We start from the raw sequence: 22,801 nt of genomic DNA, 5'->3' as shown, positions 1-22,801 counted from the left end.
AAAGCCCGCCCTCACTCTCACATTTCCAAACTCCTCAGTCCTCACTCACAGTCACAGAGAGCCTCTTCTCTTCTCTTCTCTTCTCAGTTCGTTTCTCGCTTTACATTTCTATCTGTTTCGTATTTCTTATTCTCTCTTCTCCTCTCAAAAACGACTCCGTCTCCACTGGCTCAGTCGCAGTGTCTTCCTTCCCTCGTTTTCTAGGGTTGCTCAATTTCCTTTTCTTCTTTGTCGCACTCAAAATTTTCGAAGCTTTTTAGCTATGGAAACCGACGAGGATCAGCGTGTGATTCCTTTTCAGCTTCAATTCGACAAACCGGTCGCCTCTCAGGTTTTTCTTCTTCTCTCTTTTCCTTTGTATCTTTCCGACTTTGCGATCAATAATTGACATAAGCTTGGGTTTTTGTGTGTGTGTGTTTGTGGATTTTGTAATTTGGTGATTTGTAATGGCAGATTAAGATTGCGGAATGGAATCCGGAAAAGGATTTGCTGGCCATGGTTACGGAGGACTCGAAGATTTTGCTGCATCGTTTCAATTGGCAGAGATTGTGGACGATCTCTCCTGGTGATTTCTCTTTCTTTGTTTTGTTTTCGCTAGCTTTAGTTTAATTTCTACTCATTCTGTTGTAAATTCCAGACTCTTAATTTAATTTCCATTGTTTTCACTACAAATTCTATTGTGTGTATATATATTACAAGCTTCGAATTCTATTGCAAATTCCAGACTCTTAAGTTAAGTTGTTGAGTTGATCAATAGTTGTAGTTGCGTATTCAATTGATACTACAATGATAGATATGTGTGCACGCACGCACACGCACACGAACATAGATTTGCACATTAAATATACATATATGTGTGCGTGTGTGTGTGTGTGTGTGTTGGTGGATTTGAACTGCGGCCAAATGTGCATTGGTTGTGTACTAACTGAATATGTAATACTTCTCTAGGGAGGTGCATAACATCCTTATGTTGGCGACCTGATGGTAAAGCGATAGCTGTTGGGCTTGAAGATGGAACAGTCTCATTGCACGACGTTGAGGTTAGTGGCCTTAATTTATTGCTCTAAATTACTGTCAGTACTCATTAGTTGCTTGTCTCACCTAGATTTTAAACATATATTTTTCATTTACTGTTTGGTGAACTACGTAATCATTGAAATTTGAAACTAAAGTTATTTCCATAGAATGAAAGCTAACATGCTGCTTATGTCTTCTGGAAATCATCATGGTGCCTTTTAACCAAGCTTGGGTAGTTCATGATTGCATTATGAGCACTATAGTACCTAGCTTTAGAACCCAACTAAGCCCTCTGACATATAACATGACTGTCATTTGTGTAATAAGAAAACAAATGGGAAAAAAGGTCCGTTAGTCTCTAAGATGCCCCATGAATAAATTAGTCATTGTGGCTGTCATGCTGTATATGGACTAGATATAGTTTATATGGGCTTCGATGTTCATTGAGTTCTGTCTTTTTTTTTAATATTTAAATTTCTCTAATTCGGCGGCATCATATTGCTATGTTTTTGTGTTGCTTGTATTTTGTAACCATACATCTTCTCATTCTCAGGTTATGTTATTTTATTTTTATTATTTTTTTAAGTTTCTCTTGTGTGGTCATGACATAATTCCTTTTATTATCGTGTTTTTGTGTGTAAAACAGTGAAATGTATGCTTAATTTTATCTTATTCTTTGTTTATTCCTTCTCTAACCCCTGGTATTCTTTATGTCAATCAGAATGGAAAGTTGTTGAGAAGTTTAAAGTCCCATACTGTTGCTGTTGTGTGTCTTAACTGGGAGGAGGATGGACATCTGATTAGAGTATGCTTTCATCTATCTATTTGCATTCCATGTACCTTTTTTATCTTAATGGATAAATTGGATTCTTGAAATGAGTATCATTTTTAGAATTATGCTTTAGAAAACATATGGTGGATGCTCACTGAGCCGGTATTGTTTTCTAATTCACTTGAAGATATGTTTGAAACTTATAAGTTTTCATTAAAATCTATTTAGTTTGACATTAAAATCAATCAATCGGAGTTCTTGAAAATTTTGAAATTTGCTCTACATGATAATCTTATTAATTGAAGCCACTGTGGTTGAAGCCTTTTCTTTCTATTCTTCTTTATGGCCCCTCAGGGGGGTAGTGTTTACTTGTTATTTGGTCACAACAAGGATTTTCAATTCCATCCTCTTCTTTAAATTGAGTTTCAGGATGACAATGGTAACATATCAACATATGAAGATCGTACTTCTCGTTTCTTTCCTCCTGCTCCAAGAGTTCCCCGGATGCCTGGAGTGGTATCTGGAGATACTGGCTTTATGGATGACAATGAAGATTCATTTCGAGAGCTGTCAAATTCTTCACATCAACGCTTTAATATCCTGTGCAGTGGAGACAAGGATGGAAGCATTTGCTTTAGCATATTTGGAATTTTTCCAATAGGCAAAATTGTAAGTTATTATCTTTCTTGGAAAATAGTTCTAAATCATACTGATTAACCAATGGGATGATAACACTTTCTTGTTATGTGGTTAATGACACTAAGCGGTCCTTGCTGATGACTCTTATAAAGGGTCATGTCATATGATTTCAAGGTGTTGAGCATATAATCTCTATATCTAGCTGTACAATCCACAAAAGGTTCTTGATGCTTTGAAATTTATATAATTATTGTCTTCTTGTTTAATGCATATTTGTTTCTACCCATGGTCCTATTTATGTATGTAACTTTTGGCCATCCAAATTGTTAAACGAGTGTCTTGTAACTTGTGAAGGACTCTTCCATGCTTCATAGAATTTCTTTAACGTAGAGGTCTAAGGAGCAATTCCATGGTTGGACTACCAAAAAGTAGAATGGGCTAAAAGCAGCCTAAATTCTTCACTTTGTAGTGACTTTTTGATCTGGGATCATCTTTAGCCAAGAAAAGAAAAAAAGTCTTTACTTGTTAGTTCTTGGCCCATCCAATTATGTACTGTTGTTGTTTTTTATTTTGTTAGTAGCTCATGCTAGCATACAAATCCTCAGTCATAGTTCAGTTACTACTTGATTTGAGTTTGGATTTGACTTGTTCCAGGTTCTTTTTCTTATTTTCATTTTCCTCTTTTGATAATAATTACATCCAATATACTCCTTTTCAGTTGTATGGTTAATATGCTACTTAATACACTGTTTTGTTTAAAGTTAATTGTCTCTTGACTTTGCATGTTCAGAACATACACAAGTTTTGTTTTCCTACTCCTCTTGTGGGCACTCAAGCTACTTACCGACTTCTTAATGCTTCCATTTACAAGGTATGTGATCCTCATGTAGATGACCTCACAAAATTTATGGCATGAATTTGACAATAAGATGTTTTGTCACTAGTTTGAATATTCATAAATTACCTTTTAATTAATTTTTTTTTAACTAAGGATATTGCAAATTCTGTTGATGAGAGACATCTACCTAGGAATGAGAACTTTTTATCTCATCCGACACAACCAAGTCATGAAACCAACATTCTTTTTTTGCCAGGGAAGGGGTGCCCCGGGGGGGGGGGTGTTATAAAAGGGGTGTAAACAAGTCATTCTGCACTCATGCAGCTACTACTAATTACATTAGGAGTCCATACAACAGAACTTTGGGAAGCTTGAGAGGACTTTTGTATACTTAATGAGAATAAGAGTGCAAGTTCACAGGCCATTATATTATTTTACCCATTTCAATTTATGGCATGCATTTGACAAAAAGGTTGTACCTAGTGCACAAGGCTTCCACCTTTGCAGGTCTAAGAGAGGTGGTTAGTTTCCCTTTCCCCTAATTTTTGGAAAGACTGACTGCGACACATCACTTGGGTGGGGGGGGGGGGGGAACATGCTTTCCATTGCACTAAGATCAGACCTCATGAGACTTTCTTGCCAAAGGATTAGCTTTTTAAGTGAAGTATGACTTTGATGGGCAAACAATGTAGCTGTCTAAATTAGGTGACCAGGTTAGAAGGCAAACATTTCCTACAAATGAAATATTGTCATATATTGCCTCTCTGGTTGGTAGAACCATAATGCTTACACAAGTGAAAGTATTTTTTTGGGTCAAATGCTGGTTGATTTCATTTTCTCATTTTCTGTCACCATTTCTTATCATCCATATTGTCAGGTCCATGTGCTGGTATTCTATACATTGGACTATTTTTTTTTTTTTTTTTTGATAAGTTAAAATTTTGATAAATTAAAAAATAGTATGTTTATTGCGGGGGATAGAACCCCGCACCGACAATTACTTGGTGAACCGGGACTATTAACACTACAATTTTGCGATTTCTGGTTCAGAGTTTGTATTACACTAAATTTTTGGAATTTAAGGTTTTATCAGCATTTGCTTTTAAACCAAAATGAGATTTTTATTGCTCTAGCCAAGCCCCTCTCCGCACAATTCAGGTATTTGGGAGAATTATGCTTAATTTATTTTGTAAAATACCAATTCAACTTGGACTTCTTGCTCTTGGTGTCTATAAAAGTTAATATATTCTATTCAATATGGATTTAGAAGATTGACATATAAATCAGATGCTCATCGTTTTGATTGTCTTGCATATCTTGAACCAGGAATTTCTGTACTAGTTTTTCATGTTAAGTTGCCTCTCATGGATAAAAGATTAATGCTAAAGAAAAAATAATAACAGCAGCAGTAGCAAATTTCATGGTCTCTTTAGTTGCAAATTCCAGCTGTGGGAATTATTTTATATTCTATCAAACTAAATAGTTATGTAGGGTTCTTAGTGTTAGTAATGTTTATTGAAAAAATCCTCTTATACATTTCATTTTTGAAAGCTCACAGATCTAGATTATCAGTGCAATCTGATCTTGTTGCATTATTGTTGTCATTAGGTTGCTTTATCAAAAGATCTTTGTCATTTGATAGTCATGTGCTCGGGAGAACTTATTGAAGATAATGATGCATCAAGAGACAGAAGAACGGCTGGACATGGTATGCATGGCTTGCATTCCTTAATGCTCAATACTTCTATATTTTGGAAGAGGTAACTTTGCAGTAGAAAATGCAATTACTTATCTATGCATTTGTTTTCCCTGCATCCATCTGGCCCCTATGTCCCTCTCTCACTCTATCTATTCCTCACTGTAGGAAAAATGAGCTTCATCAGGTCGCTCAACAAGCATCTAATATTGAGGATCTAACAGAGGTTATCCGGGCATCATTATCAGTAATGTGTAAGCAGTGGTCTGATGCTATGCACACTTTTCATGAGAAGTTTGATCCTTTGTCTACTCTGATTATTGACCATGGTAGCTACTAATAATAACACAAAACCACAGTTCATTGATGTATATCTTATCTCTTCTTTTTTTATTTACTGGTTTCTACCGTTTGTACATAGGACTTGACTCATCCCCCCAAGAGGAGTTTCTTAGCCTTTTAGGTGGTGCTCGGACCAGTCCACCAGTTCATCAATTTCTAGTTAACTCTCTTGGTGAAGTGGTATGCTCAGCCTTGTGTAAATTTATTTATTTATTATTATTATTTTTTTTTTTTTCATGAAGGACATTGCGATTTTGTATTTGATATGGTAAGTTTATTACTCAATAGGGTGCCAAACGTGTGTCAAAGGTTGTATGTGGTGCTGGAAAAGAACTTCAGCTCATTGTCCTTAATCATCTACAGGTGTATTATTTACTTATGACAAACAATTTATTACTTGGTACTTTCCCTTCATGACATTTCACTGATATATCTGATTCTTTCAAATTGATATGTAAGCAATCCTATGAATTGAGTTGGTTGAGTTCATGAATTAGTGTCAAAATGCTTTATTTTGTATGTAGACATCAACAAGGAAAAGATGTACTGTGTAATTTTCTTTTAATTTGTAGTAGGAAAAAGTTAATCTCATGAATATAATGCCAATGGAATTTATAACCATCTTAAAATTTAAAACCAAGATAAATCTTTTTGATAGCATACTGTTGTCAAAAGCTGCATGCAAGTGCAAATTAATGCTTGTTATGTAAAAACTGAAATTGATTGCATTATAACCTTCTTCAACAAGTTACAAAGTAATTAGTTTTCTTTTCTTTTTTCTTTTTTTTCCCAGTACATTTTTCTTTTAAAAATAAAATTTTCTAGTTATTATATGGTTAAATTCTATGTGCCTGATTCTTCATGTTCTTTATAACAAGAGGCTTAATTGGAAACTAAAAGAAAAATATCTATTTTCCAGCCTGCTGCAGAAATTATTGGATTTAGGATGGGGGAACTGAGGGGCCTTTCAAGATGGCGTGCACGCTATCAGGGTGTTGGTTTGGACGAGACACTCATCAATAATGCGACAGAAAAAGCTGGTATGTTACTTGTTCAAGTGGAACGGTTTATGAGAGTGCTTTCATCTGTGGTACAGCAGGTATGCTTGTTTGGGGATCCTTTTGTCTTCCACAGTTAATGTTTTAGACGCAAGTATTTTTGGACATATAACTGTTTGATTTATGCAGTAGCTTCCTACTACTATTGACATTCAAATTCTCTATTCCTTTCTTCCTAAGTTCCCAACCATATATTTCTGACAAAATTGTAGTCAGAATCATCAACTCCTAAGCAATACCTGAACTTGAGAAGGAAAACAACAAACCTAGATTAGAAATAACCGAATCACTTAAACAAGTTTTAGTTCCCAACTTGTAGGCTTTCTGTTTTATAGTATGTCCATTTAAAACTTTTGCTTATTCTTATTTACTAATATGGATTCAATCTTGACAATTGATGTGACTTAGTTATGTGATAAAAACTAGACAAAATTGGATGGTTTCTTAAGGTGAATAGCATAATCTTAACAATTGATGAGACTTGGTCAGTGTATTTCGTTTTAGTTGAGTCAAAAGTAGTTATTCATTGCCTCTGCTTTAAGAGGTTGGAGGAGAGATTGTATCAGAAGTGCAATTTGTTGATTTAGAGAGTTGATTTTAGCCTGTGGTGTGTTCTTTTCCTCCATCTCTCCATTATCATATATCTAATGAAAAATATTACTAAACGTTGTACAATTTTCATAGCGAACTTTCTGATCTTTATGGATGACCATGCCTATATTCTACATGAGATTATGGAAGCTGTTTCTCAAAATTTGGCTTCTTCCTTGCATAAATTTATGAACTTCACATTATATAATCCCAGTCACCAAGAAGGCTGCAGTGAATGGACATCTCAAGAAGCAAGAAACTTGGTGCTTGTGAAATTAGGAAATTAAAATAATATTTATTTTCTGATTTTACTTGTCTTCCAAAAGGACTTTCTATAAATTGTTGGATGGGCTTAGGAACATAATTACTTAACTTTGAAAACTGGCCAAATAACTACCAGGACAATCCTTTTGGATTTGTATCTTGTGTTTGATTCTAATTTTGTCTTTTCTTTCAGTTTTCTAATTTCTTCAACTGGCTTCTAAAATGTATAAAGCTACTAATGTCAGAACCCAGTGATCAGCTTCTACCATACAATAGGTTTGCGTGTGATTTTCCTTCTTGTTCCATCTGGTTAGGGGCAAATATTTTGCAGTCATCTTATTTATTTATTATTTTGGCAGTGAGCTTGCTGTAATATTTTTGAAATTTTTATATGATCAAGATCCTGTTAGAAAGCTGCTGGAGCTATCTGAGGCTGATTGCGATATTGAAATTGAATTGTAAGTTAGTTTTCAACAATTAAAGATTTAATCTGTCCTTGACTTCTGTCACTTACAGCCTTATCTAACATCATTTGGGCATACTATAGTTTTGGCTTACATATAACTTACATGGTAATTGCATATGGGTTGACATTTGAGATTGTATTTGTGTGAAAACAGATCAAGATTATCAATGAACATGTAAGAATGAGTCTCCTGAACTACTTTCTTATACAAAATTCATGGTCTTTGGACCAAATGGGATATGCTCCCCACCATACATAACAGGCAGAGGGAAAGGTCACAGTTGAATCGCATACGGGTCTGTGACTTATGTATGTCTTCAAAAAAAAAAAAAAAAAAAGCTATATTACTGAGAAATCCACTATTATTTTACATAGGAAATTCTTAAGTCACTTTGACTTCTCTAATGAAATCCAAATGAACTACTGGCATTAGTTCCCTAGAAAGCCTTTTCATTTTGCAGTGGATGTGTGTATGCATATCTTTACACGTGGTTACATGAATGCATGTCTCTGCATGTTTTCAAATATGTTTATTTTACATAGGAATTCTAAAGTTGCTTCAACTTAATGAACTAATGCCATTAGTTCTCTAGAAAGCCTTTTCATTTTTGCAGCGGATGTGTGTATGCATATCTTTACACATGGTTACATGCATTCATGTCTCTGCATGTTATCAAATATGTCAATATGTATTTGCAGTGCTCTTCAAACAATCTAATGTTGCTAAATTCTTCAGGGAAACAATGCAAAGAGTTAAGGAATTAGTTCATTTTGGGGGATTTTTAGATTGTGAATATCTGCGAAGGACACTTGCTAAAGAATTTCAGCAGATGGAATCTAGGTATTTCTTTCTTGCTCATTTTCATTTCCATCATACATAAACATAAAGGCGGGTTATATAATTCTGATTGCAAATATTGTTCACTTCCCCCCCCCCCCCCCCCCAAAACATAAAATGACACTTTCTTAGCAACCCACTCCCCTCTCCCCCACCCAAAAAAAAAGTAAAAGAAAAATGAAGTATAAATTAACATTGAAAGGGAAAAATATGAAGATTTTTGAAAACCAGATTATAAATAAAATCTCTAAATAAAATTTGTAATTTAACAGACAATAAATCTCTTTAGAGTATACACTATTTCCGGTTTTAAATCATTTTAGAATTGCTTCATTAATTATTTTATTATTTCAGTTTCAAGGAAGCTTTTCTGATGCCATTTAGCACAATTTCCGAAAAGATACTTTGTGAGAATCTATTGCCACTGTTCTCTCTTCCATCTTCACCGGCATCCACTTCTTTCCCTGTCCCTACATCAATATCATACTATGAGGTAATGTTATTCTGTGTGAATTTCATGACATATAGTTATGTCTGAACTTACATGGTCATTTGGTAATTTATTCATTTTTTATCCTGTAAAAGCAAGTGAAGGTTTCATGTTTTATAAAGTTAATCATTCTCTATAACAGTGGTTATGACCTAGGATGCATGATTTGAATATCCTACCTATGAGTTGGTTTAGAATTATTTATTTATTTATTTATTTTTGATAAGTAATAAACTTCATTGAAAATCAATATAAGGAAAAAAATAAAATAAAACAAGGCTTTCCTTGCTTGCTTAATTAGAGAGTTAGTATGTAGCTTGGGACTCCAATTTAAAGGCCCCAAGATTCAGTATCATTATGCTTGATTTGATAAATAAAATTTTGTTGGAATTTTCCAATGGCTTGGTGGTGGCTATAGGCAATTCTAGGTGTTGACTCCTAGCTTTTCTATCCCTTTTCTGTATTTGGTGTTGACTCCAAGCCACCCTAGGTACTGGCTCTTAGGTTATTTGTTCTTTTGTTTCTTTCCTGCAAATATCTTTCTGAGTTTATGTCCTGCATCAGCATCACACTCTTGCTTTGGCTCTCACTCAGCACTCTGGTATCCTAGGGTTTTATTTTTACAAATGAGTATCTTACTGCATTCCAATGGTCTTATAGTTTTTTTACATCTGCAGGATTCCTCCCATGCCATGTCATCTAATCAGACTAGTCAAAATAGTTTCATTGATTATATCTCTTTCCAAATACCTGAAGAGTCTTTCCCAGAGATTGCCAATTGTATAGGCATAGCAAGAGGGTTTATGAATGATTTGATCAGTGTAAAGAAGGGCTATTCTTCATTGGAAGCTGTACTGTTGGGTGTCCCTGATGGTTATCATTGTGTGGATCTTTCCTTATATAAGGTTAAGACCTTGATTTAACATGTAGAGTCTCATGGTTATCATTGTTGGGTGTCTCTGATGTTGTCTAATGCATTTTGTTTAAACAGGAAAGTCAAATTGTTCTGTTATTAAATGAAACTACCTCTTCTGAAGGCTCTGGAGATGCCTGTATGATGATTGTACAAGCAAATGACCTTCCATTTGTATCTATTTCAAGGTCCACTAGTCTAGACTATTGGATGTTGCATCAATTAAAGGTAATATAGGTTTCCTGTTTCATTCTTATTTCTTGGATTGGATAACTTAAAAAGGACGTCATTGCAAACTATGTAGTTTTTGCGGAGTTGACATGTTTTTTGGAATTCTTTCATTCGTCTATTCAAACTCCTCTATCCCAACTATATGACAGCCCATTTTCTAATGCCCATGCTGTCTTAATTGTAGTTTCTTTATCTTTTGCAAACCTAAAATTATTCAAGTTAAAATGCCCTCCATGTGGCATTTGTTAATTGTCTTAAAGTCAAGTATCTCATTTATCTTCTATCAACTTTCTCCTTTTTTAGTTTCTTTTTTAACTTGTGTTTCAATACATTAGTATGTATTGTATATGTATTGTATTGTATTGAAACACAAGTTAAAAAAGAAACTAAAAAAGGAGAAAGTTGTTTCAATACATTAGGTTTTTCTTTTTTAGATTTAAAATCTCTCAAGGTTACATTCCTTTCAGCCAAAGTATATTTTTTAGAGCTGCTTTTTGGCTAACCCCCAAAATTTTGGATTAAGGCTTTGTTGTTGTTGTTGTTGCTTTGTGGTTAACTACCAACTTCTCTGCAACTCTGTATGTTTAGGAATCTGTTGTCTACCTGCAAATGGAGAATGAAAAAGTTCGCAGTATTCCTCACTCTGTAATTGCTCCCCTGGCAGTTAGCAGTACGTGTTTCTCATTTTATTTTATTTTATTTTATTGTTTTTAAGTATTGTTAAGTTACATGTGCATATAGTGGGTCTTTAATCTATGATCTCACCCTTCACCTTGTCCGTACAAGGAGGAGGTACCATTTGAGCTAGAGCTCATTTGGCTCATTTTATTTGGTTGATTTTGTGAAGAACTATAGTCCTAGTATGGGTTCTATCAGGCAGACCGTGACCACGTTGATAAATTTAATATGTTGACTAATGATATGAATGTTATATAATTAATGATATCAAAGCTTAGATTCACCATTGAACACAATGAACAGGAGACTAATTGAAAACATTAAGAAGGTTGCCTGATTCTCCATAGTGATACTGATATTTGACATTTCTTGCAAAATAATAATATTGATGATAATGCAAGAACTGCTGTATAGTAGTATGGACAAAATACATTTTTCCACCCTAAATTTTGCCTCATTTTCAATCTCTCCCCACCTCCCCCACCCCCAAAAAAAAAAAAATCAATTTGCTTGATTGACACCCCAATTCGAGATATTTGTATTGACCCCCTATTGTCTAAATAAGGTGTTAAAGGAGATAGAAATAGCGTTCTTCATTGCAACCAATGAGGGTAATTTTGTCATTACCTCATTTTCCATCTCTTAACACTTAATTTAGACGGCAGGAGGCATATTGATACAAATTTTTTTAAATTGGGTGTAAATTATGCAAATGGATGTTTTGGGGGGATATTATAAATGGGGTGAAAGTTTATGGTGGAAAAGTACAGTTTTCCTTTGATTTTTTAAAAGAATATTCTTACTTTTAAGAGAAAAGGTCAGGTGTAAATTGTAATGTTTAGGCTGATTCATAACAGAAGTTTAAATAAACAACAATTTTTCCTGTACACTCTGCGGCTAGATTGTTTTGTCATTGGGGATGTCATATTCACAAGTATTGAAATGGTGACTACATGATGAATCTTATTCTGTTATAGGGACTACTCCATGAGAATGCTCCAGAAATTGGACCAGTACATTTATTTGTCATTTCAATAACACCTTTTAAAGCATGCTTATACGTCTCCTATAATTGCGTGAACTCTTGAATTTTGTCTATAACCCTCACATCATCAGTCCTGTTCTCCATCATTGTCGTCAATGTCATCAAAATCTGTCATTGTAATATGGGTTTTACTAACAAATGCAAATGCCTAAAGAATATGTTCGTAAACAAATTTTTTTTTTTTTTACTTTATAGAAAAATGAGAAAGTAATTAACTAACTAATTGATTTGACAATTTTTTCAGTTTTTCATTAAAAAAAAAAATCTAAAATGAATAGTTAGTTAATGTTTGCCCTTAAGTCATACATACATGAATAAATGCTACATATACAATGATTTTCACAACATTTTATTAGTTTTCATTTAAGCTCACCATCATCTTTATTGAAAATTATTGTGACAGCATCCCGAGGTGTTGCTTGTGTATTTGGTGCAAGAAAACGTGCCTTGGTCTACATCCTGGAGGAAGACGAAGATGAGGTCTCCGATGCAGAATAATCTCTTATATTTTTTATTTAAATTTGTCTGTTATATATTTTTTTAATCTTTAATTGCCGCAAAATACTAACGTGTTGTATCATTTGATTAATTTTGTGTTCTGCTTATCATTTGTTTTATAGTTTTTGTTTTCAATTGTTGTTTTTTCTTTTTTGTATAACGTTAAAAATAGTGTGTCCTACATCATTGAACCAAAGCAAACCGAACTTGATCTGTAGGAAAGTAGGATTAGAAGTCATGATACTTCCAATCCTATAGAGCCTTAAGAAATAAAAGTTTGACAATATGAAAAAATATAAAGCTTTCTCAAGAATAAGAGATGCAAGCCGTAAGCCAATACCTGCACGAAAGTTCACCTGATTAGATTCAATAAACATTTTACAAACCTAACTCACTCACAGAGCACATGACGAATACTGTGACGTTCAAGAGAGTAAAGTTAGAAGGCAAGCCAAGGCGGGCAATTTCAGTTCATTCTTATCATACTAGGGTGAAAACCATATAAAACTAAGGCTGTGTTTGGTTCCTGTAAAATATTTTTTTAAAAATATTTATTTTTTGGAAATGTTATTTTCAGGAAAGAAAAATGTATTCAAGCTGTTTGGCTGCCTCAAAATTTGTTTTACGGAAAATTAATTCCGGTGTTTGGTTCGTTCAAATATTTTTACAGAAAATGCTTTACATAGCCAAGCCATCCAATTTTCCATACACTTCCTCAGCTGTAAACATGTGGTTAATGAATCAATTTCACACTCATTCACAAAAGAAACAAAACCCAACAAAAAAATTCATCAAATCCAGTCAAATTGAGATCGCGCAGTGGAGGCAAGACCAAGCGACGAGATCGAGCGACACGGTGCTGCGATCGTCAAACTGGAGCTCGGTCTGTGTAGTCGCCAACGAAGTCTCTTCTTCCTCTCTCTTTACGATCTGGGCTCTCTCTCTCTCTCTCTCTCTCTCCCCGGAAATACTTTGAAGTGAAAATGAGAACTGAATTCATTTTCCGCCTCATAAGCCTTATTTTACAGTCAAACTGAAAATATTTTCAGTTTGACCCAATTTACCGGACCTACCAGACATGCTATTTTCCAAAAAATGATTTCTGAATTTCATTTGAAGTCAAAACAAACACACTCTAATAGACTCACTAAATTTAATCTTCTAACACGTACAGATGATGCATCTCATATATAAAAGTATCAGAGCAATCATGCAAGTGACCATTACAAAGCACTCAAAGAGGAGCCACCAAAACATGATCCGGCAATTTTATCACTAGTTCACTATTATTAACTATTATTCCCGTGTTACAATGCAGAATGACATGTTGGATTTTAACTAACATACTACAACTAAGTGCATAATTAAGAATTTAAAAGATACTACAACATGCTAGCCATGCCTGGAAGTGAGATTATTTTTTTAACCATCACTTCTGCCCTGGTCACTAACAACTATGACGGAAAAGAACGATACTAAACTTCCACCTGGAATGTTCCCTCGCTAAAATCTTCTTGTTATCTCTACCATCTGCAATCATCTTCAGTAGAAACAGCTTAGCTTTGTAGGTCTATTAAACTAGCTGGCCAGAATGTTGAGAGGACATCTTAGATGAGTAAAACACAACTGCAAAATAGTTTTTAACAGAAGATATAAGCTTACTGTACAGGCTAGCACTGTACAAACAGACAGGTTTCCAGATATCAGGATTATGACCCAAGGAACAGCAAGAGCTAAGAGTCAAGTCTCCACCCAACAGCTTAAGCCCATGGTTATAGTCCCTTTTTTTTTTCCTGAGCCATGTTAGGAACTTCAGCATGACAGGAATCAGGCAGGCAGTGAAGAAGAAGCATATTAACATCAAAACCGGATCAGCTTTGCTGCACAGATCACATTTATGGTTCATCCAACTCAACAAGTTGAGCCCGTCTCTCAGCAGCCTTCTTCCTAACAAAGATGCCCCATCTCAGGGCTGCCTTTAGCTTCAGCCACCCTACAACAGCTTTTCCTGATGACCGAGTCCGATCATCATCGAAGTTGTAGTTTAGAGATGGAGTTCCCATGTATGCTGATGGATAAGGGTATACTTCCTCAGTCATATTCATGGTGCCAGGTCCTTGACCTCCCATGTTAAAGAGACGAAGCAGATGTTGCATATCCTCATTTTCAAGCATTTCATGACTTCTCATACGAATCTCTTCCTCTGGGAAGAATTCTTCAACTCCCCTATAAGAAGTTAGATTGGATGCACCAACCGCCTGAAAGACTGATGTGGATGTCTGTCGTGGACCAAGGGCCATCACATTTTCACTTCTTGGAAGCTGGGCTTGGTGAGAACTGCCAATCAATGGGTTCTGTAGAGGGATTGAAGTGCCATCAAACTGAATAGGAGCATTGAGATTCACATTCTGAGGCTGTAGTGAGAATCTGGTATTATCATTATATCCTGGAAAGAGAGAGAACACATAATCAGAAACTGATAGAAGAGCTAATGCGTGCACAGGCTGAGTCTTTTAGGCCTAACGAGTAATGAAGGATTTTAAGACAGACACAGACAGTGACAATCCACAATGAAAAGCCATTTTCAAAGGGTTGCTAGGAACAGTTGATGGTATAGACATCAAAACAGTTCAGTGTTCTTCATGTCATGCCATCTCTCTAAGTAAATTTTTTTTTTTTTTAAAGGCTAAACTATTGTTTTCATCCCTAAAGTTTGCATGATTTTTTTAGTTCACTCCCCGTCGCTAAACTATTGAAACTCTTTCACATCTGTCCTTAAAAACTTCAATTTTTTTTACCTTCCAAATTGATTCCATTTTTCTATTTCACTTTGAACTGGAATTTTTTTCCCAATTAACAGCACTATTGTAATGCATAAACCCACAAAATATTGTAATATAAACTATTATAATTTTATAGAAAAAAATTAGACCTGTAACTGTTAGGCCTGCTGAATTCATAGCAGGCTGCTCTGAAGGAACTGGAACAGTAAGGCTTGGTAGGGCGAATTGTTGGTCAAAGGAATTTGAATAATCTTGTGAGTTCACTAAGACCTCAGTTTGAGAAGCATCCAAGCTCTTATTTTCTTTATAGCTCAGAAGAGACTTGCCATCATACTCTATAACATGCATCCAATTGTCATACGCCTTCTTCACCAAGGTGTCAACATAGACCTGCAAGAACCAAAACAAATCTGAGTTTCGAAACTTCCATCTTTTTTCCCATAACCTAGAAGTCAAGCATTTCTAACAAGCCCATGGGAAAAATAAGAAAGGGCCTGGCCATCATAAAATTTCATTTTAATAAAAGCTGGAGTAGGATGATAGGACATTTATTGCTCATTTAGATTCCAGTAAAAGCTACTTATGGTCTAATTTCTCCCTCCATACTTGAATAGATCCCCAATGTAAAAACAAAAGTGATACTAATATCATGGACAAATTATGGCGCAGTAAGATTAATGTAATAGGTTAATGCCTAAAAGAACATTAGTCAACCACAAGATGGAACAGAAACCAACATGATCATCCAAATTGATATGGGAAAATGATAAACTATTACCTTTTGACTTTCAGAAAGAGAATCAGCTGCATAATATTGTTCACTGGAAATTAAGCCACAAAATTCATAGATATTGTTAAAAACAACACCAACATTCCTCTCATCTTCAGGATAGTACACATAGAGTTTCCCACTCAAAACACAAGTTTTTGCATGCTCAACAAGAACATCCCACATCTTATTTGACATGCCACTTCCAAGAATCTACAACATAAGAATAGAAAAATAATTAGAACTGATATATATAAATATATATATATATATATATAAGGATTTGAATTTGACAGGGAAATTTAGCTTTCTCACATTCCGCAATCTCTGTGAGTCTCTAACCACAAGCCGTAGGAAGTCTTCAACTGTACAAATTCCAGCTTTGTTCAGCCTCTTGTGAAATGACCCATCTTTGCCAATTTTCTCCAATCTCCAAACCTCATCATTTAATGCAGGTGGATAATGTTTCTTGTATACTGTAAAGCAAAAAATTGCAAAGTTACCAACAGACGCATGCCTGATATATGGAATAAAACTATAAGTCTACAACAACGGATCCTTAGTCCCAAAATTTTGGGGTTGCCTATAGATGCATCCCAGGTAATTCAGTCTTCTGATTCCTCATTATCTGCATATGGCCTTTTTTTTCCTAGGTGAATAAAATTATTGGTGCAAATTATGAACTCACATTCTCCTCTGTGATCCTTAACCGTGAAGGCTTCTGTTTTTGCTTCGCGTATACGAATGCCCTCGGAATAGCCTGAGGCAACCTTCAGTCCTAGCCTGAACTTCCTGCTCCTTATCCAGCTTGAGTTGTCAGTAAAGGTTAGATCACCTAGTGTTCCCACACCTTCCTTCAGTGTTACTTGCAAGTCCCCAGTCAGCAGTGGCCTCTTTCCTTCACGCTCTTTCACCACATGGCTATCAAATTCTTCTTGACTCCAGTTTTCATCATCCTCATTATTGAAATCACCTTCAAGCACAATAACATCTAGCTTCACAGCAGATTCTGGACCAGATGTGACAACATGGCCTGTGATTGCATCAAGCAAAACAATATGAATTGCTGCCCCCTGCTCCCCTTCAACTTTTCCACCAGTAAAGAGAGGAAGAGACAGCCTAGACTTGAAGCACAGCCGTAAGTTTCTCCCATCAGGCCCTTCTATACGTTTAGGAGAAGACCTGCATTTTCTCAAGCATTACCCGGAACAAATTATTGACATGAATATCTCATCATTAATTCATATAATCACACTATTGGCAACAATAGATTAGATGTTGGCAAAAGCCAAGAAAAACAAAGAAATGCAACAAAAGCCAAAAGAGTAAAACATGTATATAACAAATCTCAGATCCAGACCCGGTGTGGTTTGGCTCAATGGACAAGTTATCAAATTATTGCACCACAGTATCTAAGCCCAACATCAACCTCCATGCTAAATTACAGCAAGAGCTAATACCGTAGGTGGCAAGAGAGGAGCTTATCATGAGAACCTTCTGGATCTTTTTTTCTCTCTCTCTGACTTGTTTTTTAGATTTCTTTTGGATCTGTTATATTAGAGGATATAGATTTGTTTTCCTTTTTCTTTTTTTTGTTTGGTGGGGGGGCAGGGGGAGTTGAGAAGCCTAGGATTTGTCATGTACTCATGTTCTTTGTTTACTGGTCACACACAAGAAGAATATATATTCTTTACAAACAGACCAAATATAATATTCATTTGAGGATTTGAAGTGTAAAAAAATTATGTTTGTAATTATTTTAATGAGCATAGACAAGATGATAATAATTATAACAACAAAAATAACAATAATACCTCCCAGTAAGTTTGGCAGTGCCTAATTTTGCTAAAGCACGCTCCACTTCTTCACTGACCTGTTTAGTGGTAGACATAAGACATCAAAAGCATTACACCAAAATTATAAATCAATATACAAGAATTTCACTTAGCATGTCCAACACTCCAACCAAACAGCATAGACACTTCTTCAATCCTTCAAAGGAGTTCTAAACATGTTGGAATCACAAAGACCACACAACCAACACATTTTTGGCTAGTTTATAATTTTGAATAAGAAACTGGACCATCAAATGCTAGAGAGACATATTTGACATTAGTAAGACATAGTTTTCCAATAACCAATGTCTTTAAGCCCCATGATAAAAAATTAATCACCAACTGGGCAGTAGCCAAGTTGAATTTATCACTTCATGGTGAAACATGAAAAAGAAACCATCCTAAATCTTCATGGAAAACAGCAAAATTCATAAGAAAAATTATCTTACAACTCTCCGGAGAATAGGCTCCAATGATGAACAAAGTTTCTGCAGACTATCCACCTTTAGAGCTTCAACAATTACACTGCATGAAATCAGAGCTTTTGAGAAACAATATCTGAAGGCTATCAACATTGCATGGGAAATACAAAATGAAAGACATAACACATGACTCCACAATATTACTGTTGAAAATTCAAAGTTAAAAATCCAATTCAAACTTTTAGGTACAGAAGCAGGGATGTTTGGACCATGTAAGTCACAACAGAACCCAATAATATATTGGGGAAACAAGTAAAAAAATATTAGAAACATCAAAACCTGGAGGAGAAAAAAAACCATACACATGCGCACACACAAAACTAGGTAAACCAACTTTACCGATGAGAGAACAATACAAAGGTTTACAGTAGATAATCATTGAAGTTAAAAGGACATGATAATCAACTTTGATTAAGAATGCACCTGATTACTTCCGAATAATAAACCATGTAGCCTGAAAAGGCTAGCAAGTTACCATGTTGAAGAAGACATATATAGCTACATATATTATTATTCGGTGTTTGCAGCTGATGTAACAAGAACACTCCTATGTCAACCTCTTACTATATTTCCTAGCTGAGGTCAACCCACAACACATCTACATGCAGGGAAAAATGCATTCACCGACACCCATTTGTTACACAGTTAGAGCACCACAACCCTCAGAAAGCATCACAATCTGGTGCTCTAATAAACTATTCATAACATCAAAATCAGTTTTATACACACACCCTTTTCTCATTTCATGAAACCAACTCATAGCCAAGACCAAATTTACAAAGTTCCTAACTTCTTATTACTCAATAAGCAACAATTACTCTGCTTACCAAAAGAATACAATGATAATAAGAACAATAACCAACAAATTATCAAGAACTAAGTTTGCTAGAACCCTTCATAGAATCGAAATTAATTTGAAAAATAATTCAATTAATACCTATAGTTTAAAAGTGTGTAACAAATTAAACTCTAGAGTTTTAAAAAATAGTAATAAATTAAACCCTTCAGTTTTAAAAGTAACAAATTAAACCATGAGATTTCAAAAAGTAACAAAACAAACCCTCAACAGTTTACTTTTTTTTTTTAGAATAAACTCTCAAACTATATTAAACCCCAAACACAATACACTTAAATGGACTAATTTTTAATTTATTACTTTTTGAAATTCCAGAATTTAATTTCTTTCTTTTTGAAACCTCATGGTTTAATTTGTTACTTCTGAAATTATATGATATAATTTTTACACTCTCTAAATTACATATTTTAAAACGTAATTTTCTCAACAGTTTTCTTGGTTCAGTTTCTACTGAACAAGCTTCACATTTCCTGTTCAACTACAAACATAGAAGCAACAAACAAATTCAGAGCTGAAAATTTAAACCAAAGAACACCAAATTTCACATTTCTTGTTCAACTACAACCATAGAAGCAACAAACAAATTTCGAGCTGAAAGTTTAAACCAAAGAACACCAAACTCAAATTTAACATTTCAGCTTTAAAAATTAAACCAATTTAACAAAGCATGAAGCAAAATTTGAATAAGATAAAATAAATGGTTTCAAATTTTGAAGGAAGAGAGAGACCTCGCTAAAGCAGGTCGTTTCCTATCAGGCTGGCCATCTTCAGCTGAAGTAGAATCCAAGCCTCGCTTCTCTCTCGCCATGCTGTTCGATCTTTCCATATACCTCGTTTGCATTTTTTCAAATTTTCAAACGTTAACGTCCTTGTTTGGCTGCTGAGAAACTGTGAGAAACTCTTTTAACACCTCTAATACCAACTTTCCAATTACATAACAAACATACCTATAAGCTTAAAACCAATTTTATCTACTTCCATAACCAAACAAGTAAACACAGTTATATTACTCCTTTCCTTTTCCGTTTCGGTATTTTCTCAGCAACCAAACAGAAGCTTCACCCGAAACTCACAAAAATAATAATAAACTTATATAAAGTTTGACTTTAATAAGAAAATAACAAAAAGTTAACACGCATGAGAATCCGTCTTGATTCGTCTTTCTTATTTTTAATTTTTCTTTTGTTTTTCTCAGCAACCAAACGGAGAAGAGAACCAAAAATGAAAAAAAAAGTGTGGGTGCCGCGGATTCGAATGGATGAGAAAAGCAAAAAAGAGAAAAGGTGAAAAATTAGAAAAGAAAGCGGGAAAGTGAAAAACCTAAGAGAGAAAATAAAAAAATATATTAAGAGTCTTTTTTTTAATTTTTGTTTTGTTGTATTTGTTTTTTTTTGTTTTTTTTTTTTGCTTTATAGAGTATCTGAGAAGTTTCGTCGAAGCGTCTGCGAATTTTCGTTGCAAACACTTTCGCAATTTCTTTGAAAGCCACTTCTCACTCTTTATGTTTCTCTCTCTCTCTCTTTTTTTATTTTTCTTTTCTGTTTCTGTGTGTTTCGGTTTGTCTGTGAATGTGAGTGCGAGTGCGTGTGCTTACAGTGACGGCTGGAGCAGTGAGAATCTCTGCAAGGTAGTTGGACTGTGGTGGGGGCTCAGAAATGATGATGAGATCTGGGCCGTTTGATTTTTTTTTTTTTTTTTGAGGTTTGGGGGAATCTCATTCAATGTTTTATAATGATTAGGCATGTGGGGGTGACAGGGGTGGTGTGGTTGTGTGTGGATGAGGACAGGGTTGTGTTGTGTGTGTGCTTCTTATATTGATTTGGATAGAGATGAGTACGTGTCTGAATTTGACAAGGATAGGGAATAAAATTCATCTTTTTGCATAGTTCAATAAAAGATGAACAAAATTTCCTTCCAAACTAGTTTGAAGAGAAATTTTTAAAATTTTTCATATATTTCTTTATTGGGTATGAATTTGGAAAATCTGACCGTTGAATTTAATGTTCCTTATATTCTTAACATGCATATCAAATTTCATTCAAATCGAATATTATTTACTATTTGATTAATTAACTTATTTTTTATATATAACTTTAAATTACAAAAACTTGTAATTATAATATTTATTTGATGACATAACAATTGATCTTTAATTTTCTTGAAATTTTGTAAGCATTAAGGATGTAATAAGAGCATGCAATCTAACGGTTAGATTTTCAAAATTCACACTTAATATAAATATATATGATGAGTTTGTAGGGTTTCTCTCCAAACTAGTTTGGAGATAAACTTTGTCATAAAGATTAAAACGTTAGTTTTTAGAAAATGTTAACCAATGCTTTAAGGATATTAATTTAGAAACTATTTTTAGAAACATTTTACTGGGAGAATAATAAAATAACAAATATTATAGACAGTTTTTTATATTTTCATGAAAGTGATGTAAAAACTTTCTTATTATGGTTTATTAACAATTGCCTTAAGAGCATCCGTTAACATGACTTTTATTTTTTTACTTAAAACTCAATACATCATACAACACTTACGGGTTGGGTTTTCAAATACGTATTATAATTGATTAGATGTGATGTGCCTATTTTTAATATTTGATATTATAATGTCACATGATTGGATTGAATTGTGTAAAACTTGAGTTTTACACTACTTTCTTGTAGAGTTTAGTCTTATTATTATGTACTCTCTTACTAATTAAATTTATTATGGGACTTTGTCATGAATGTGAAAGAAGAGTACATCACATCAATGTACTCTAAAAATATCTAATGATCTTCCATAAAAGTTAATGTCGCAATTCTTGTGCACCTTTGAAATTTGCTTATTTCTAGTATCCTATTTGTATAGAGTTTATTATAAGATATAATTTTGGTAATTTTTATGTTAAATATTTTATAAAAAAAATTGAAAGTTAGTTTATTACAACAACAAAATAAATGCTAAAACTAGTTCATTTGCTTAAAAACTTAAACAAAAGCAAAAAATTTCTCAATAATTCCCATACCCAACGCTCTACTGATATGTTCTTTTGTGGATGTTAGATTAAAAAACAAAAAAAGTAAATTCAAATAAAAATAGTAAGTAGTCACCCACCAATAAAATTATGGTAAGAGTTGTGGAACTTCTTTATATATATATATATATATATATATTGCGTGAATTTTGAAAATTTAACCATTGAATTTCATGTTCTTTATGTTTTTAACATGCATATCAAATTTCGTTCTATTTAGATGTTATTTACTATCGAATCAATTAACTTATTTTTTATACACAATTTTATATCACAAAAACTTGAAATTATAATATTTATTTGATGACAAAACAATTAACTTTTGATCTTCTTGAAACTTTGTAAGTATTAAAGATGTAATAAGAATATGCAATCTAATAGTTAGTTTTTCAAAATTCACACTTAATATAAAGATATATGATAAATTTGTAAGGTTTCTCTTCAAACTTGGAGAGAAACTTTGTTCCAAGCATAAATTGTAATAGTTGAAGAACAATTTTTTTTTGGCTAAGAAGTTGGAGAATAATTTTGAATTTGAATCAAGAATGGGAGGTGCACGTGTAACACGTGTACCGTGAGGCAAATGGCTATGTCGATGCTTTGGCAAAGTAGGGGATCCACCAACGGAATCTGATGACTGTGTATAACGAATGTTCCAATTTTGTTAATGTA

At 34.1% G+C, this 22,801-nt stretch overlaps 2 protein-coding genes across 2 annotated transcripts; one reads left to right on the top strand and one right to left on the bottom strand.

The window, feature by feature from the left end:
* Nucleotides 1-9: 9 nt before the first annotated feature.
* LOC115979138 (anaphase-promoting complex subunit 4-like) lies at nucleotides 10-12,424 on the top strand. Its single transcript, XM_031101103.1, has 19 exons — nucleotides 10-331; nucleotides 454-565; nucleotides 949-1,040; nucleotides 1,739-1,822; nucleotides 2,219-2,458; nucleotides 3,219-3,299; nucleotides 4,875-5,026; nucleotides 5,131-5,291; nucleotides 5,384-5,484; nucleotides 5,593-5,667; nucleotides 6,224-6,403; nucleotides 7,411-7,493; nucleotides 7,577-7,675; nucleotides 8,420-8,524; nucleotides 8,876-9,014; nucleotides 9,689-9,916; nucleotides 10,003-10,152; nucleotides 10,744-10,825; nucleotides 12,282-12,424. The coding sequence occupies exons 1-19, from the start codon at nucleotides 263-265 to the stop codon at nucleotides 12,374-12,376; spliced, it is 2,328 nt and encodes a 775-aa protein (XP_030956963.1). The 5' UTR covers nucleotides 10-262; the 3' UTR covers nucleotides 12,377-12,424.
* Nucleotides 12,425-13,623: 1,199 nt separating this feature from the next.
* On the bottom strand, nucleotides 13,624-20,447 carry LOC115982204 (calmodulin-binding protein 60 B-like). Its single transcript, XM_031104740.1, has 8 exons — nucleotides 19,830-20,447; nucleotides 18,213-18,288; nucleotides 17,743-17,801; nucleotides 16,617-17,110; nucleotides 16,244-16,404; nucleotides 15,938-16,141; nucleotides 15,309-15,549; nucleotides 13,624-14,822 (listed from the first exon to the last, which is right to left on the bottom strand). The coding sequence occupies exons 1-8, from the start codon at nucleotides 19,940-19,942 to the stop codon at nucleotides 14,272-14,274; spliced, it is 1,899 nt and encodes a 632-aa protein (XP_030960600.1). The 5' UTR covers nucleotides 19,943-20,447; the 3' UTR covers nucleotides 13,624-14,271.
* Between the last annotated feature and the right edge of the window lie 2,354 nt (nucleotides 20,448-22,801).

This window comes from Quercus lobata, chromosome 3, assembly GCF_001633185.2.
Source record: "Quercus lobata isolate SW786 chromosome 3, ValleyOak3.0 Primary Assembly, whole genome shotgun sequence".
NCBI classification, from domain to species: Eukaryota; Viridiplantae; Streptophyta; class Magnoliopsida; order Fagales; family Fagaceae; genus Quercus; species Quercus lobata.
The sequence above is the reverse complement of the archived record's forward strand: the minus strand, read 5'-3'. Positions and strand labels throughout refer to the sequence as shown.